The 18492-nt window shown below is 39.9% G+C and overlaps 1 protein-coding gene across 4 annotated transcripts in view; it reads right to left on the bottom strand.

Moving 5' to 3' along the window:
- Window positions 1-18492, bottom strand: part of helq (helicase, POLQ like) — a 44481-nt gene that overhangs the window by 7680 nt on the left and 18309 nt on the right. For 2 of the 4 annotated variants that reach the window (XM_072256331.1, XM_072256333.1), the window contains 7 exons: window positions 15038-15277; window positions 12812-12953; window positions 10939-11043; window positions 9906-10131; window positions 9510-9667; window positions 7365-7463; window positions 5298-5471 (listed from right to left, as the gene is read on the bottom strand). In XM_072256331.1, the coding sequence (XP_072112432.1) occupies window positions 5298-5471; window positions 7365-7463; window positions 9510-9667; window positions 9906-10131; window positions 10939-11043; window positions 12812-12953; window positions 15038-15277 (1144 nt within the window). Of the gene's footprint in view, window positions 1-5297; window positions 5472-7364; window positions 7464-7620; window positions 7920-9509; window positions 9668-9905; window positions 10132-10938; window positions 11044-12811; window positions 12954-15037; window positions 15278-18492 lie in introns of those variants that run through there. The other 2 variants (XR_011885778.1, XM_072256332.1) reach the window with 2 other exon arrangements.

The following is an 18492-nucleotide window of genomic DNA, read 5'->3' as shown; positions in this document are numbered from 1 at the left end:
TTATTTCTTGCCAACAGGCAATAAATCACACAGCATTCACACAAACTGGGGTTTGGGTGAAGGAGACATCCCAACCTCATGGGCTTGGCAGGACCAAATATACATCCTAGAATTACAGAGCCTGAAAAAGGTGGTTTCCTTGTTGCGGAGTCCAGTGGCTGTTAGCTTGGGGCTAACGAGCTGCATTTTCAGAGACACCCAGTAATAAAGGGTTTCATTGGAGATTATCATCCTGGATTGAATTCATTGAATGCTGTGTGATTGCCCTAAGAATTGATTAAGGGGTTTTATGTTTAAGCTTGTGTTAAACTATTGTCCGGGAATGTGAATAGGATAAGTGGTCATGAATGCTGCAGGGATTATGCATTGGTGCAATTCAAAGAAATTCCCCATAACTAATGCCTGTGTTCTGAGTGGGGTGGATATCCACAACCCAGATGAATTGGTGACTAAGGTTTTAAATTCCGTTAAACCAGGGGTCCCCAACCTTTTTTGCAAGCAGACCAGTTTAATATTGACAATATTCCTGCAGACTGGCCGACCGGAAGGTGGGGTGGTGTTCAAGTAGGGTTAAACTCACCTCAACATGTCTTTTACAGTTAGGGTTGCCAACTTTCTCACTCCCAAATAAGGGACAAAAGTAGCAGTCAAATCCCGGGACACTTGTGTTTACCACAAGAAAGACTACCATGAAGCCTTGCGCGGGCACCTATGTGCGCATGCGTGACGTGCGCATGCGCGTATGTGCCAATTTTTTTCTCCACAAATCAGTTTTGGCTTAATCTTCCCAACTATACTGTACATACATTATTTCTACTTTATATAGACTGTGTATTTATCATATCATTCCTGCTTTTACTGCATGTTAGTGTTATTTTAGGTTTTATGTGTTATTTGGTATGATTTGGTAGGTTATTTTTTGGGTCTGGGAACGCTCAAAAATTTTTCCCATATAAATTAATGGTAATTGCTTCTTCGCTTTACGCCATTTTGGCACGAAAGGTTTCATAGGAACGCTCTACCTTACCGAGGGAAATACGGGACAAGGGCGGTCCTGTATGGGACAAACCAATCTAGCCCAATATACAGGATGTCCCAGCAAATACAGGACAGTTGGCAACGCTATGTTTAAGTTCAACAGTGCGTGACAGGGAATGAGGAAAAGGTGCAGCTGACTCATATCATTTCCTCGCGGCCCAGTAGCACATGCTTTTCGGCCTGGTACCGGTCCGGTGGTTGGGGACCGCTGGGTTAAAGCATTAAGGAAACTTACGATCATGGAGAGGCACTTTGACCAAACAGTGGGCAAAGTATGGGTTTAGTTCAGACTTGTGATGTCGTGATGGCAGTCGATCTGCCTGTTACTAATGGGGTCCCAGGACAGGCAGGGCCAAGCAAGGGCTGTCCATACTTTCAGAGAAGAGGGGTGTGTAGGCAAAGCTGCTGAATTGAAAGTCAAGTTTCCCTAAGCTGAGGGCGGAGACTTTAAAGGAAAATTACTCTCATTTCTGCGGAGTGAGAGGAAGGAGTTGTCTGATGTGATAGGTCCAATGAGTCCTTCAGTTGTTGATTTAAATTCTGAGCTCATTTTGGCTATTACATCACTGGTTGATAAATGCAGAAGTATACCTGTGGAGAGCCACAATTATTGTAGGCTGGGAGTGTTCTCTAGGGTCAAGATCACACCTGATGCGGAAGAAAAATACGAGCCTTGGGCTGAGCAGACATCTCAGTTACTGGGTGAATGGCGGTGCTCAGATATTATGAAAAAACTGAGACCGGTAGAGAGCTTAAAGGGGCTGGTGGCTGATATAGTGAGGTTCCTCAAGGCAGAAAATCCATTAGCCACGTCAGCTGATTATCTGCAAGTTCTGGAAGATGCTTTTGGCACTGCTGGAAGTGCAGCCGATCTCAGGGTGAAGCTTAGGCACACATTCCAGGAGGAAGGAGAGAAGTTGTCTGCCTACATTTTCAGTTTGGAGAAGCTGCTGCACTGTTTGTGCCACAAACGGGGCACTCAGCTGTCTGAGAGAAATTGCTTGAGGATGGAGCAAGTTTGAAGGGCGAACTGTCACATGACGTGATTGCTCTATATATTCAAATGATCCACAAGATGCACCCTTCTCCATCTTTTACCAAGTTACTCAAAGAAGCTAGAGAGGGGGAAAATGCGATGGAGGAGTGGGAGATCTCCGTCAGCAGGGCACAGTCCTTGGTAATAGCCTCTGTTGCTGAAACGACCTCTAATGCCACACAGGTGGGGGTTTTGCAGGATTTCGTGAAAAGATTTGTGAGCTGAGGTGTTCTGGTTGATATTGGCACCAAGCATGACAAAGTCTATAGGGAGTCGGACCCACTGATGGGATGTACTAAGCAGAGGGCTGCTGTTGAGTGGGGTCCTTCAACCAGGGGAGTGACCGGTGTTTTCTGTTACATCCGTGGAGAACATTGACATTTCAAGCAGGAGTGTGAAGGACACACCAAAATCTTCGGAAAGTAAATCAGCAGTTAATCAAACAGAAGAAAAGAGGTAAAACTACAAAGGGACCCAGTAAAGGAATGGGCTGACATTTCAAAGAGGATACGTTCCTATCAGTGTATCAAGGGTAATACTAAAGTACCAAACACTATTCCTGAAGGTTTAGTGGGACCAAGCTCTGTTGTTTCTATACAGATTGAAGGTGTTTATGCTAGAACCATACTTGACACAGGTTCTCAAGTTACTTTGCTTTATAGATCCTTTTACAACTGGTATTTGACGCATTTATCATTGACACCACTCAGTGCCCTTGAGATTTGAGGGCTTAGTACCGATGAGTACTAAGACAGTTAATTGTCATTGAAGCTAGAGTTTTTGGAAGCAGATGTCAGAGTAACTGAGACTATTGACACACTACTGTTGGTCTGCCAGGATCCAGTTGAAATGGGTGGAGCTTCCATTTTTGTGGGAACAAATACTACTGTTGTGAGAAGGCTCCTGGGAGCGTGCAAGGAGAGAAATGGAGAGAACTTTTTGAAAATCCTGTCCATTCACCTTGTGTTCAGAGCTGCTTTTGAGAGGGTGCAAGTTTCTCCTAAGCAGGATGATGAGCAGAAACGAGGAACTGTGTGGTAACCCAGTCTAAGCCTGTCGCGTTACATCCTGAAGTAGTTAGAGTGCCAGGAACCCTGAATTTGCCGGAATGTCTGCAGAATGTAGAAGGTCAACTGAGAAGATGTTGGGGCATGAAGAGGCATTTTCTACTGACGAGTCTGATTTTGGTTACTCCAAGAGTACTTGCCACACTATTGAAGCGACCGAGGACACCCCTTCCGAGAGAGATCGCGCTGGTTAGCACTAGTGGAGGTTCAGCATATTTGGCTACACCGGCTTAAACTGATGGAAGTAAAATTCGGTTAAAATTTCGGTTAGGGGGACTCGAGTGGAAGACACGAGTGATGGACAGGGAGGGGCACCCTCTAGTAGACAGGAAGGGTCACAAAGGGTGGTTGAAGCTGGAGGAACTGAACATGGGATAAGGAGGTCTCAAAGAATCAGGACACCCCCAGATAGGTTGGCCCATGATGCACTGGGAGAAGAGTGTTGCTTCTATTCCCCCTAATGAAATATGGCACTACCATTTACAAATGGATTGGAGGTCCTGACATCACAAAATTCCTTTGAAAACTGTGTTAATAATGATGGGTTGATAAATTTCAAAGTCATGAGGACATGACTATTTTAGGTAAGGGTTGAGTGTAATGCCCTGATTAAGATTTTTACTGTTATGCTATAGGTATTTCAGTTTAGCAGTTTTGTAAGAGCAGCCTGCTCTGCTTTCAGCCTGTTTGGGTTTGAGCTGAGTTAAGGGGCTTTGTTGTTCAGCTTAGGAATATGGTGTCAGCCAGTCACGATGGTGGAATTGGGAAAAGGTTCTATTTGGTGGAGGGAGGTCTTTTTTGGTGGGAACTGGGAGAACACAAGAGAGAAGATGGCTGAGGATGCCATCTCTGTTGCACAAGGTGCTTTGTGCAGATGAATGGCTTTAAGGAGGAAGGGCCAATACTCTCGTGGGAAAGCCCATTTGCTCGAGATGGATTTTGAGCGACATTCAGAAGATGGTGTGTGCTTTCACGTAGATTGAGGGTTCAGCGTGCAGTTACTGACAACACCAAGATGAGCTCCAACTTGTGTGCACATTTGACTGTTTAATTAGAATAGACCCTTTTTGTTTTTTACTTTCTTTTCTTTAATAATTCCTTAGCTCAGTTAACGTTCACAAATGTATATTCTTTATAATTGCATGCAGTGTACAATTTGTTATTTTTTGCCGACAGGCGATTGCAGAGGGGCGGTAAATCACACAGCATTCACACAAACTGGGGTTTGGGTGGGCAAGATATCCCAGCCTCAGGGGTTTAGCAAGACCAAAGTCATATAAACCTAAAATTATGGAGCCTCAGAGAGGTGGTTTCCTTGCCACAGAGTCCAGTGGCTGTTAGCTAGGGGCTAAGGAGCTGTATTTCTAGAGATGCCCAGTAATAAAATATTTCATAAATGTTTGAACTTTAATCTAAGCCAATAATATATTATTTCAATACTGGTGCTATGGATTAAGTACAGCAAATTTGATTGTAAATGTTTTATGTTGTTTTTCAAGTAGTTCCTCAAAAAAAAACCATGGTGGTTAAAAATAAATGTACTGACACAACACAGGAAGAGCCAGCTTTGCCGCATTTGCAGGAATCTGGGTTCACCTCTGACCTGACCTTATTGCTGTATGGAGTTTCCACATTCTCCTTACAACAATATGATTTCCCCCGGATACTTTGGTTTCTTCCTACATGTCAAACACATCCTCTGAGCTAATTTGCTGTTGTAGATTACCTCTAACGTGTGGAGGCTGCGGGCATAGATGGTTAAGGTACGTGTGATAGAATAGGTTGGAGGGAAATAAATAGGAAAAAATGGTATTGGTCTAAGAACCGGCGTGGTTCATGTCATCTCCCATTTTGTAATAAAATATGGAAATGCAGATCAAAGCTAGTCTATGGAATAAAAGAGAAAACCCCATTGCAAAGTTATTCTGTATATGCTTAGCATAGTTATATAGTTATTGCTTAAAAAAAACAGTACTGTCAAGATGATGTCCAAATTTTATGTTTAAATAGTTGCTTATAAAGTTACATTACAAATACTAATCTTTGTAAATACGTTTTCAACAGTAGTTTACCATTAAAAAATTGTTCAGTATATTATGGAACTTTAACAACCACAGGAAGAAACTGCTCTGAAATAATTCAAATTTTACAAATACCTCACAGAAATGCAGGACACTAGAGGAGAAAGCTGCTGCCGAACTCAACAAATTCTGAATAAAGCCACGGGGTAGGTTAAACTTCTGTGCCACAGCCCACATGTTCATCTCTTTGAAAAGCGAGTAAAGGACCAAAGTCAGGTACAACCTTCTTACGACAAACCAATTTATAGCCTGAAGAAATAAAAATGTATTTGAATATCTACTACAGCTTGAAATAATAAAATAGGATTCATTGGCAAACATACGTACAGTACTGTGCCAAAGACTTAGGCACAAATATATAGCTAGGGTACCTCAGACCTTTGCACCGTATTGTACTTGTCAACGTGGAGAGGAGAGCAAGTTTGTAAATCTGGCAGGAGCAAAGGATGTTGAGAATGGTGAGGGTGAAGTGACATGGGAGGGATGTTAAACAGGTGGTAGAGAAGAAGTGCCAGGGGCAGGGAGGTGACACTGGTGCAGACAGACCCAGCCCTGAGACACCAAGCCAGATGATTTGATTCCAAACAATTGGTTTATTGATCATTACAGAATGTCTCTAAGGTGCTTCCTGTTCCCTTTCCTCTTCCCTCTCCTCTTCCTTCCCTCTTTCCCAATCATAATTCCCCTTTTCCTGACCCCTTCCCACTCACTCTCAGTCCACAATAGAGAGTCGTTTCAGAAATCACTCATGCATGTTAGGAAATCTGTTTTTTTTGTGGCAGTAGTACAGTGCAATACATAAAAGTACTATGCAAAAGTCTTAGGCACCCTAAGATTTTTGCACAATACCGCACATACTCAATGTAATTACACCTCCTCTCTCGCTACCATTCAGAGCCCCAAACAGTTCTTCCAAGTGAGGTGACACTTCACCTGTGAGGCTGCTGGGGTTATGTGCTGTATATGGTGCTTCCAGTGTGGCCTCGTGTATATTGTTGAGACCCGCCATAGTCTGGGAGACCGCTTCACGGAACACCTATGTTCTGTCTGCCAGAGCAAATGGGATCTCCCAGTGGCCACCTATTTTACTTCCACTTCCCATTCCAACATGTCAATCTTGGCCTCTACTATTGCAATGAGGCCACGCTCAGGTTGGAGGAGCAACATATTCTGTCTTCAACCTGATGGCATGAACGTAAATTTCTCAAACTTCTGGTAACGGCCAACCCATCCCTCCCTTCACCATTCACCTCCCCCTTGCTCTCTCTCTCTCTCTCTCTCCCTCACCTTATCTCCTTACCTGCCCATCTCCTCTCTGGTACTCCTCCCCTTTTTCTTTCTTCCATGGCCTTCTGATCTTTTTCAGTTAAGAACTACATATATAGGACTTTTCATATCCATAAAGTCATTAAATTAACTTTGAAATGTAAATAAAGTTGCTAGATGTCAAAGTAATGACCAATGTGATGTGCTAGTTGAGAGAGACATATAGGCCTTACTATTGAGAGAACGTGTTGTTCTCTGAGTGAAGATTTTCTATGTCTAATTTTCATCATACTATAGTACACAACACAATGGTTTCAACTGGTATGTGCGGCTTTTCTGCCAATTGATGAGGGAACTAACTGAATAATAAACTATGAAACTTACTGTTTGAGAAATAGCATCATAATAGGTGCAGTAATATTCTCCTTCCCAAGTAATTTCAAAGTTCAAAGTAAATTTATTACCCAAGTACATATATGCCACCTTATACAACTCTAAGATTTGTTTTCTTGCATCGTACTCAATAAATCAATAATGATTCCTGAAACTGGTGGTGAGAGTCCTGAGGCTCTTGTACCTTCTTCCTGATGGTACAGCAAGACAGCATGACCTAATTGGTGAGGATCCACCTAAAATAGGTCCCCAGAGAAGTTTAAACACAAACCTTTCTAAACAAGTTTCATGGTAAAAGAACATCCCAAAGTGCTTCATTAAAGACTTCACCTATATAGCATCATTTATGTAGAAATACGTCCTGAGGGTTTGATTATTAGAAAGAATGTGGAAAAACCTCACAAACTTCTAAAAATCCACTTTGGATCAGAAATTACAAATAATAAAAGGCTGTATTTTTGTTTATTTTGTGCTAGATCTTACCTTCTTGACTGCTTGACCAGATGCCTTCTTTGTAAGGAAGCTTTCTGGTACACCTACAGTGGCGAAGACCTTTTGTTCAATTACATCCAACTGATGATACTAGGATTAAAACATAACACTTAAAAGTAATATTCAGCATATTTGTACTGTAAACATTTAAATATTTCTCTAATCTCTACATAGAAATAAAAACAAATTCTGAAGCAATTATAATTGACCTCAGTAACTTGAAGTGTATGAAAAAGAAATTGCATAATGAGGATCAAGTGTAGTTATGAGAATTATCAATTTTAACAATTTCAGTAGCAAGTTTTATATATAAAAGCTATATACTCAATCTGGAATGTGCGAGCCAGTGAAAAGATCGTTCCACATTGCCAAAGGGGGAGGGGCTTTCTCCTTGAAGTGTTATATTTCACACACTTCCCCCCAGCTACATTATCAATCATGTTCCTTCCATCATAAGTAAGGTTGTTCATTCAGGATTATGAAAAGTTTGGTTACATTTACAAGTTCTTGGAAATGTAGCAGTCACTGTATGCCTGCAGCAAGAGACTGAAAGACATTAAAATGACAACAGAGTCAACAGGTATGGGGACAAAGCAGGAACAGTGGTTTTGATGGCAAGAATGAATCAACTATGATCTTATGGAATGGCAAAGCTGGCGCAAGGACTAACTGGCATTCTGCTGGTTCTTGTATTCTTAAGAATTATGCTATTGAGTAGCATGTAACATTTGTACTGTCCTTGTCAGGGAATAGTTATCTTCACTCAACTTTCAACAATATTACCATTGCTAAGTCCCCCAGCATGAACATCTAAGAGGGTCTTCTTTGATAAGAACCTCTCCTAGTCTGGCCATGTAAATACTGTGACTACAAGAACAAGTCAAAGGTTGGGGAGTCTGCTGCAACCAACTCATTTCATGATTTTAAACCAACTACAACATGAAAATCAGGAATATAATGGAATACTTTCCACTTGCTTGATGGCTGTGTCCCCAATAACATTCAAACTTGGCAAAACTTGGGCAAAGTAGCTCACTTGATTAGCACTCCACCCACTATCTTTAACATTCATTCCCTCCACCACATCATGGCTACATGTCTAACATCTACAAAGTGCACAGCAGTCATTTACCAATTGTATTTCATCAGCAGCTCCAGGCTTATCTTGACCTCTATTTAGCCCATGAACAAAATATATATGGGCTCCCCATGACACTCTACCCTAACTTGAGTATACATCACCACTTCTTCATTGTTACCAAGTACAAATTATGAAAACACATCCCGAAAAGCAAAAGGAACTGTCTTCACTAGAAGGATACAGCAATTTAAGATAGCAAAGGCAAGAAGTACCAAACTTGCTTATGACACACTTGTGCCAGAAAATAAATGACATTGAATTAGATAGCACATTCCAGGGTATCAAGCCAGTAATGATGAGGCAACAGCTAAGTAAGCCTACGTCAGAATTTGGAGGGCACCCACCAGGTATAATATAATACTTAATTACAAGGATACTTAATGGTACACTGTAAATCAACAGAAAATTTCAAGGGAAATAAAAATTAAACAAGTTCATTGTGGCATTGTATTCGATGGTGTTCACTCAGTTTTTGAAACCTTATACAGTGGAATGGAACTCTACAGAGTAGGGTGGTGTAATTGGGAAAAATGTACATAATTCACAACCACTGAAATTGAATTTGGGCTTCACTTTAAGAGGCTGGTCTGATATGATGACATTATTACATAAAGATTTTTAGCGCGCTTAAGTATTTAGGTTTCGGAGTTTAATAAAATATGTTACAGGTTTCATTAAACATAAAATGCCTCACTTAGTTTTATTTGCAAAATGTTACATTGGTGACCCTGATGTTATTTCCACAATGGTATTGTATGTTCTCAACCTAATTATAGTTTTACACTCAATTGTTCATAAATCAGAAAAAAATCCATGCATGCTCTCAAAATTTTCTCTGTTCCAGCCAATGAAGTTCAAGCTTCTCATTATCAATAATCAAATAACTGACTTGTTCAATTTTGCCCTGTGAGTCCAAGAGTATGCACCAAGCTAAACACTGACGTGGTGCTTGTGTTGCTGTGAATGATGTGAAAAATCTCCATACTGTATCTTACCTGTCTAAAATAAATCATCCAATCTGGAGAACATTGGGAAACCATATCATATGGTGTTACCAAGTGAATTAAATGAAGGTAGTTGTCAAGCACCAATCCCTCCAAACTTTTCTTCAAATCCATGTTTAAAGTATCACAGTAAGCCAAGTCTATTGACCCTAGAAGATATCAATAAATATTCCTGAACATACATACTAAAGAGACTGAAACACTTTCAACAGATCTAGTCCGTTAATACACAGTTAGTAAATCAGTCCCGTGGGAAGTTCCCCAAATGTGCAGAATATGAAGAATGCTTCAGAAGGAAAGTTCACTAATTTCAATACTGCAATCAAAAGATACATGTACTCTTTATTAAGCAAGAATCCAGCAGACGAAGGTAAGTATCTAGCTCACCTTTGTAAGCAGCGTGACCCAGATTTGTGATTTCCAGTTGACAGCTTCTCTCTTCACTTTCACTACTCCTTGATACTCGGCTTTTTATTAAACCTTTTTCCATCAAAGGCTGAAGAGCTTGTTCTATGACTTCCAAAAAGCTTTTTTCTTTGAAATGGTGTTGCTTCTGCACTCCAAGCAAAGTGATTTCCATGAACTCAACAATTTTATCAAGTGTCTGAGCAATCTGCAAAAGACGGGGGGTGGAGGTGGAAAGACAATATAAACAAGTAAAAGGTAAATCTGTGTTGACATTTTCTCCACAATCAACACATAAAGAACACTTGAAATTAAAAAAAAATACATTTAACTAAATTATGTTATATTTAAAAGTCATTTCCTTGCTTCCTCACAGCTATTCTTCTTCATTCAAATAAATGGAGTTATCACAAGGAACTGTAGATTGGTCACAGTCGGCAAATTGCACTCTACAAGTTCACAATATCCATGTTTTTGCAGGAATCCTGAACAATATGTTACCAACAAATGGAAATAAATGCTTGCAGCTCTGCATGGCATTGTTATTGCTCAAATACTTTACAGCTTTTCTATGACTGTTGAGGCAATAATACACATCAACTTTACTGTATTATTTGCCAACAGTCAATTACAATTCCTTTTTGTAATGATTTTATAATTAATCTTTCAGCATTCTTTGAGCATACTACACAATCATCTGCTGCAATGACAGTTGCTCTGAGCAAAAGCAGATTTTAGAAGATAATTAAATATTCCCAAAGTCCTTAAAACACATCTAATATTTCACATTATGTTAATAGTGAAATCCAAGATCTACAGCACCCCTACTACAACAGCAGATCAAGAACTTCGGAGAAGATAAGCAAGTGAGTTGTACACCATGGATTACTTGTGGAAGTACTAGACCATGGATGCGTGCTTTTGTGATTACAGCCAATTAGTTATGACCCAGTAGTTTAAGTGAACAGTGCCAATCAACTATTATATTTTTATTGTATGTGATTATATACTGTACCTTTAGTCCAATAAGGGATAGCAGCAGATCTTTAATTCCTTTTTCACCATCTTGTATAAGATTGCTGTAGCAACACTCTACTGGTCTACTTATCAAGTCTGTAACCTGTAGACAAAAAAATGTAAAATGTAATTTTAATGTAGTCAATGTAGAACTGAACTTATAAATGACATCTTTGTTAGTCAGAGAATTCTAATTCCCACCTTGCCTAACAGGCAGAACAGGATATGTGGGGAAGGTGGCAATTTTCCATTTGGATCTATTTCAATTCACACAAAACTGTGCTAAATTCAGAAGTTCCACTCAAACTTACCTGCATACGGCTGAACATAAAACTTGCTATGAATCAATGCAATCAGGCAACATTTTAGAAAGGAATTTAGAAAAAACTCCCTCAAAAATGCAACTCGATGCAGATTAACACATTAAACATCTCAAGCACTATCTGCAAGTAACCCTATTTTATTTAATAATGACTTTAAAATTAGGACAGAATCAGTTTCAAGTTACGTTGGTTACTGCACTTGTTATATGTTGAGTTTTTTTAAAAAAAGATCATTAGCCAGGATATGAAAATATTGCAGCAAGCTACCTTAGAGAAGCATATCAGTTCATCCCGAAGTTACTCGCACATTGGTATTGGTGCAAGAGTGGGGTGGTTGTGGCTCCAGAATTTAGTCAGAGCAAAGAAATGATATATAATATTTTCAAGCCAGGATGCCATACAACTTAGAGGAAAACTTTGAAGATGGTAGTTTTCTCAAACATTTGAAGACTTCATTAATGGTTGCCAGTTTAGAAAGTGCTGTCTAAATCGCTCTGGTGAGTGCTGTGATTTTTTAAAAAACTCACTTTTTACTAAAATAAATGACTGTACTGCACTGCTATGGCCATTCTACATTCCGCTTGTCAATGCTCTGAAACTAAATATCTCTAAAGGCGTTATAAAAATTACTCTAATGATATAAAAAATTTTAGGCTGTGCTCAGGTAATTATTTTTGTCTTTACAGATGTCCATAAGTTGATATAGTCCTTATGTCAAAAATACACAAAATTCACTTAATAAGGTAACTATAGCTCCATGGTATTGTAATTAATGGCATCACAAGCATACAAAAATAATAAGAACAATTTGGAGAAGGGAAACTAGTTCTGCCTTTTTTCAGAATCAATATTTTTATTCATTAGGAAGTTTCATTTTAATATTACAGAGCTAGTTTATAAATCAAGAATAGTATTTCACTTTTCAGATCTAGGCCCTTTACATTAAATACTCCATTAGCATCCTTGCCTAATTTTCCACTTGTGAACCACTTCTGAGCAAATTGTGCAAATGGATTCAATCCAATTTCCATTCCAATGCATAACTCACAATAACAACAAATATTTGTCTTTCTCAAATTTAAGATGAAGACCTTCACACTTTCCCTCATTGAAGTCCAGCTGCAATATTCTACCCCTTTGCTTCATCCTTTTCACTTTGTGACTTCATGCCACTCCCAATTTAGTATAACTTCCAGACTTGATATATACAATTTCCTACTGTTTTGTCCACTATTAATAAATACATATAATATAGAAAACAGGTATTTTATTGCTGCTCCCATCCCAACCACTTTTTTGACACCACATCGTCTCTATTTTCAAGGAAGATGAGACCATGTATTATATTCAAGGATAGTAGGGTTTCCTTTGTCATGAGTGAGACCTAAAATTTTGGCTTAACTATATTGAATACTTTCACCTTTTTCCAGGATATTAATAACAGAACATAGCTATATAAAATAATAAGTAGCATCAGAAGTAATCCCATTGAGTTCAGCAGTCATGTATAATATTAAAAAATCATTTTATTGCAAAAAGTGACATCACCAGCTTCTTATCCTGTTCCTGTGTTATCAGAATACTTTCTCCTTCTGTATCAATACCAGCTCGGCCAGCTCTCCCAACCATCTGTCTGTACTGATTTCTTTTTAGAAAATCTCTGGCAACATAAGGAGATCTCAGAATAACCCTAGGAAGTTAAAAAAAAAAAGGAAGCACAAGTAAAGTCTGAATATTTGGAGTATTAACAAAAGATCAATCTAAAACTTTTTTTCCCCTTTCTCAGCGATAGTTTGAGTATTTCATGTATTGCAGCCTATTGGCAACCTCTTCCCCAACACCTCACAAATAAATATTGCCAAGTCTGGATATAATGTTTTTTAAAAAAAACTTTCATTTCAATGTAATTTCCATTTCAAAGACAAAAGCCAATTTTCTTTATTCTTCCCAACAGTGGAGATTATATTATCAATGATGCAGCTGTTGGGCAAGACTGCTGAATTTGCTTCACCTGATAGGTAACTGCAAGCATAGTAACAGAACAAAGTTTCAGCAACATGACTCGTCGACTAAAATGCATGTGCCTAACCAAAGGGATATCCTGTTCAGTATCCACAGCCTTACCCTCTAGTTGGGGCATTACCAACAGTACTGGGTAAGGAGGGAGCTGTATTCCTTGGAGTTTATAAGGATGAAGGGGGATCTCATTGAAATCTGTTGAGTATTGAAAGGCTTGGATAGAGTGGATGTGGAGAGGACGCTTCCACTGGTGGGAGAGTCTAGGACCAGACGGTACAGCCTCGGAATAAGAGATAAGGAGGAACTTCTTTAACCCGAGGGTGGTGACTTTGTGGAATTCACTACTGTGGACAGTTGGAGGCCAAGTTATTAGATATATTTAAAATGAATAGAGAGAACTATCCTTTTGGCTTATATCTTTCATGAGGATTTCAGAGTTCCTTTGGGCACTGAAATCTGAGCTCACTCCCTTCAGTAGATATTGTGCGCATTGCTTCTGGCCAAATGCCATAAGGCATTTTTGATTTTCATTGAGTTATATATACTGTAATTTCTAATGAAGAATTCCAGCCTTGAAGGCCCCCTCCACTGTCCAAAAGGATCTTCATCTATCTCTTTTGCCCTCTCGTCTGACAAAGACTCTTTGATCTGAACCACTAGCTGTTTCTCTTTCTACTGACGCCACTTGACCATTTGAGGGTTTCCAGCGTTTTCTGTTTTTATGCCACAGGGAGAGTGTTTCTATTTATTCATAAGAATTGACTTATAATACGAGGTTCTGTCAAGGAAAGTACAGATTCCCACTATAGTAAACGGAAGAGATTCTGCAGATGCTGGAAATCCAGAATATCACACTCAAATTGCTGGAGGAACTCCATACGTCAGGCATCAATGGAGAGCCAATGCCTCGGACAGAGACTCTTCATTAGGGCTGGAAAGTAAGTGGGAAGAAGTCAGGTCCTCAGGGATCTTGGGGTTGTATATGGTGACATACTGTATATGTACTTTGATAATAAATTTACTTTGAACTTCAAATTTTAGTTTGAGATCCCACATAGTAGATCTTTCCTGATAGCACATTATTCCTGTTCCAAACTTCTTTTTAGCCAACTTTAATGCTTTCTGAGGACATAAATGACTGCTAGCAATAAAAATAACTACATGTAACAGATGTTTTAATTAAAACTCTTATTAACTCTAGCCTGAAGAATGGTTTCTCCTTAATTCCATTTATTTCAGTTTAACTGCAGGGTTCTTTCGTATCACACTTTGTTAAATGAGATCTTCATCTCAAGGGTTTTGTTTCTCACCGTCTTTGCAATTCAACTGCTTTTTCTATGGGTGCAACAATAAGCCCTGATATGGGAAAACTGCACTGATGAACTTAGACTTGATTGGTTGAACAAAGCATATAAGCCGTACTTGTGCTATAATTGTGCTGTGCTGTTCATAAAAGTACCCAGATAACAATTGTAATAGTGATTCTATAAAATTCAACTTGTATCAAAATACAATAAGCTAATTTAAAAGTAATACCAGGTAAAACAGTGTTAAGTATTTTACACCAAGTTTTCATTAAATATCCTTGCCTTCCAGTCATCGATCACAATACCAGGAAACAACTCTCTGCTTTGATTCACATAGCATCAGCTGGCTGAACTGCAGTACATGTTTCTGATGCAGTACTTAAATTGCTAGTCAATTAAGGTGGAAGAAAACCCATGAATGATGGTTCAGTAACGATTCGGCACTGACCTCCGAGCTGGTAGGTTAACACCAGCAGCAAGTGTGGATGTACAAGTTAGCAAGCAGAGTATTCCTGCAGAGTAGGCCTGCTCTAAAACTTTTCTTTCATCATTTGTCAGCCCACTATGATGGTATGCTAATCCATATGGCACAGTTCCACGTAAAACTGGGCATATCACACCATTTCCTATGTTTTTCAACTCCTCAATCAGAGCACACTTCTCTTTCTTCTTGACTGAAAGCAATGACCTGGGGAAAAAGAAACAAAACTGAGAGGATTAACAAAACAACCATATAAACTTGAGAGAAAATTAAGAACATAAATATAGTGTTCAATGTTTTTGATTCGATATAAAATTTCTATTTTAAATGTACGATATACAACATGGACACAAATTTTTTGGAGTTCCCCTGTGTTTACCTTATCATGTGAATGCAGTTCTATTTATATCTACTCACACTTTACCAATATCCCTTCACCTCTATCCTTTTATTGTTTTACTCAATCTAAGATCAGTTAAAGCTCAGTGGAAAGACGTACAGGTCACCATAACAACTCTCTATTGCAATGATGATTGATCCATTACCTTTTGCTTTTAGTCATTAGTGAGGATAATGGCTAATATTTACATTCTTAAATTGGGTTAGCAATTGCATAATTATTTTCAGGCAAGGTATTAAATCAAAAAACTTTTACACCACAGCTGATGTAAGATGATTTCCTTCAATAGACAATAGGTGCAGAAGTAGACCATTCGGCCCTTCGAGCCTGCACCGCCATTCTGAGATCATGGCTGATCATCTACTATCAATACCCGGTTCCTGCCTTGTCTCCATAACCTTTGATTCCCCTATCCATAAGATACCTATGCTCCTTCTTGAAAGCATCCAGAGAATTGGCCTCCACTGCCTTCTGAGGCAGTGCATTCCACACCTCCATAACTCTCTGGGAGAAGAAGTTCCTCCTCAACTCTGTCCTAAATGACCTACCCCTTATTCTTAAACCATGCCCTCTGGTACTGGACTCTCCCAGCAACTGGAACATATTTCCTGCCTCTATCTTGTCCAATCCCTTAATAATCTTATATGTCTCAAACAGATCCCCCCTCAATCTCCTTAATTCCAGCGTGTACAAGCCCAGTCTCTCTAACCTCTCTGCGTAAGACAGTCCGGACATCCCAGGAATTAACCCAGTGAACCTGCGCTGCACCTCCTCCACTGCCAGGATGTCCTTCCTTAACCCTGGAGACCAAAACTGCACACAATACTCCAGGTGTGGTCTCACCAGGGCCCTGTACAAATGCAAAAGGATTTCCTTGCTCTTGTACTCAATTCCCTTTGTAATAAAGGCCAACATTCCATTAGCCTTCTTCACTGCCTGATGCACTTGCTCATTCACCTTCAGAGACTGATGAACAAGTACTCCTAGATCTCTTTGTATTTCTCGCTTACCTAACTCCACACCGTTCAGATAATAATCTGCCTTCCTGTTCTTGCTCCCAAAGTGAATAACCTCACACTTATTCACATTAAACGCCATCTGCGAAGTTTCTGCCCACTCACCCAGCTTATCCAAGTCACCTTGAATTCTCCTAACATCCTCATCACATGTCACACTGCCATCCAGCTTAGTATCATCAGCAAACTTGCTGATGTTATTCACAATGCTTTCCTCTAAATCACTGACGTAAATCGTAAACAGCTGTGGTCCCAATACCGACCCCTGTGGCACCCCACTAGTCACCACCTGCCATTCCAAGAAACACCCCTTCACTGCTACCCTTTGCTTTCTATCTGCCAACCAGTTTTCTATCCATATCAATATCCTCCCCCCAATGCCATGAGCTCTGATTTTACCCACCAATCTCCTATGTGGTACCTTATCAAATGCCTTCTGAAAGTCAAGGTACACCACATCCACTGGATCTCCTGCGTCTATCTTCCTGGTTACATCCTCGAAAAACTCCAATAGATTAGTCAAGCATGACTTGCCCTTGGTAAATCCATGCTGGCTCAGCCCAATCCTATCACTGCTATCAAGATATGCTGCTATTTCATCTTTAATAATGGACTCTAGCATCTTCCCCACTACTGATGTTAGGCTAACAGGGCGATAGTTCTCTGTTTTCTCCCTCCCTCCTTTCTTAAAAAGTGGGATAACATTAGCCATTCGCCAATCCTCAGGAACTGATCCTGAATCTAAGGAACATTGGAAAATGATCACCAATGCATCCGCAATTTCCAGAGCCACCTCCTTTAGTACCCTAGGATGCAGACCATCTGGACCTGGGGATTTGTTAGCCTTCAGTCCCATCAGTCTACTCATCACCGTTTCCTTCCTAATGTCAATCTGTTTCAGTTCCTCTGTTACCCTATGTCTTTGGCCCATCCATACATCTGGGAGATTGCTTGTGTCTTCCCTAGTGAAGACAGATCCAAAGTACTTATTAAATTCGTCTGCCATTTCTCTGTTTCCCATAACAATTTCTCCCAATTCATTCTTCAAGAGCCCAACATTGTTCTTAACTATCTTCCTTCTCTTCACATACCTAAAAAAACTTTTGCTATCCTCTATATTTCTAGCTAGCTTGCCTTCATACCTCATTTTTTCTCCCCGTATTGCCTTTTTAGTTAAGTTCTGTTGCTCCTTAAAAATTTCCCAATCATCCGTCTTCCCACTCACTTTAGCTCTGTTATACTTCTTTTTTAATGCTATGCTATCTCTGACTTCCTTTGTCAACCACTGTGGCCACTTTCCCCCCTTTGAATCCTTCCTTCTCCGGGGGATGAACTGATTTTGCACCTTGTGCATTATTCCCAAGGATACCTGCCATTGCTATTCCACTGTCTTTTCTGCTAGGATATCCCGACCAGTCAACTTTGGCCAGCTCCTCCCTCATGGCTCCATAGTCTCCTTTGTTCAACTGCAATATTGACACTTCTGATCTGCCCTTATCCCTCTCAACTTGCAGATAAAAACTTATCATATTATGGTCACTACCTCCTAATGGCTCCTTTACTTCAAGATCACTTATCAAATCCTGTTCATTGCACAACACTAAATCCAGAATAGCCTTATCCCTGGTCGGCTCTCGTACAAGCTGCTCCAAAAATGCATCCCGTAGGCACTCTACAAACTCCCTATCCTGGGGTCCAGTACCAACCTGATTTTCCCAGTTCACCTGCATGTTGAAATCCGCCATAACTACTGCAACATTTCCCTTGCCACATGCCATTGTTAACTCCCTATTCAACTTGCACCCAATATCCATGCTACTGTTTGGGGGCCTGTAGATAACACCTATTGGGGTCTTTTTGCCCTTACTGTTCCTCAGTTCTATCCACACTGATTCTACTTCTCCTGATTCTATGTCCCCCCTTGCAAGGGACTGAATCTCATTCCTCACCAACAGGGCCACCCCACCCCTTCTGCCCACCTTTCTGTCCCTTCGATAGAACATATA

This window comes from Mobula birostris, chromosome 4 (assembly GCF_030028105.1).
Source record: "Mobula birostris isolate sMobBir1 chromosome 4, sMobBir1.hap1, whole genome shotgun sequence".
In the NCBI taxonomy this organism is placed as follows: Eukaryota; Metazoa; Chordata; class Chondrichthyes; order Myliobatiformes; family Myliobatidae; genus Mobula; species Mobula birostris.
The sequence above is the reverse complement of the archived record's forward strand: the minus strand, read 5'-3'. Positions and strand labels throughout refer to the sequence as shown.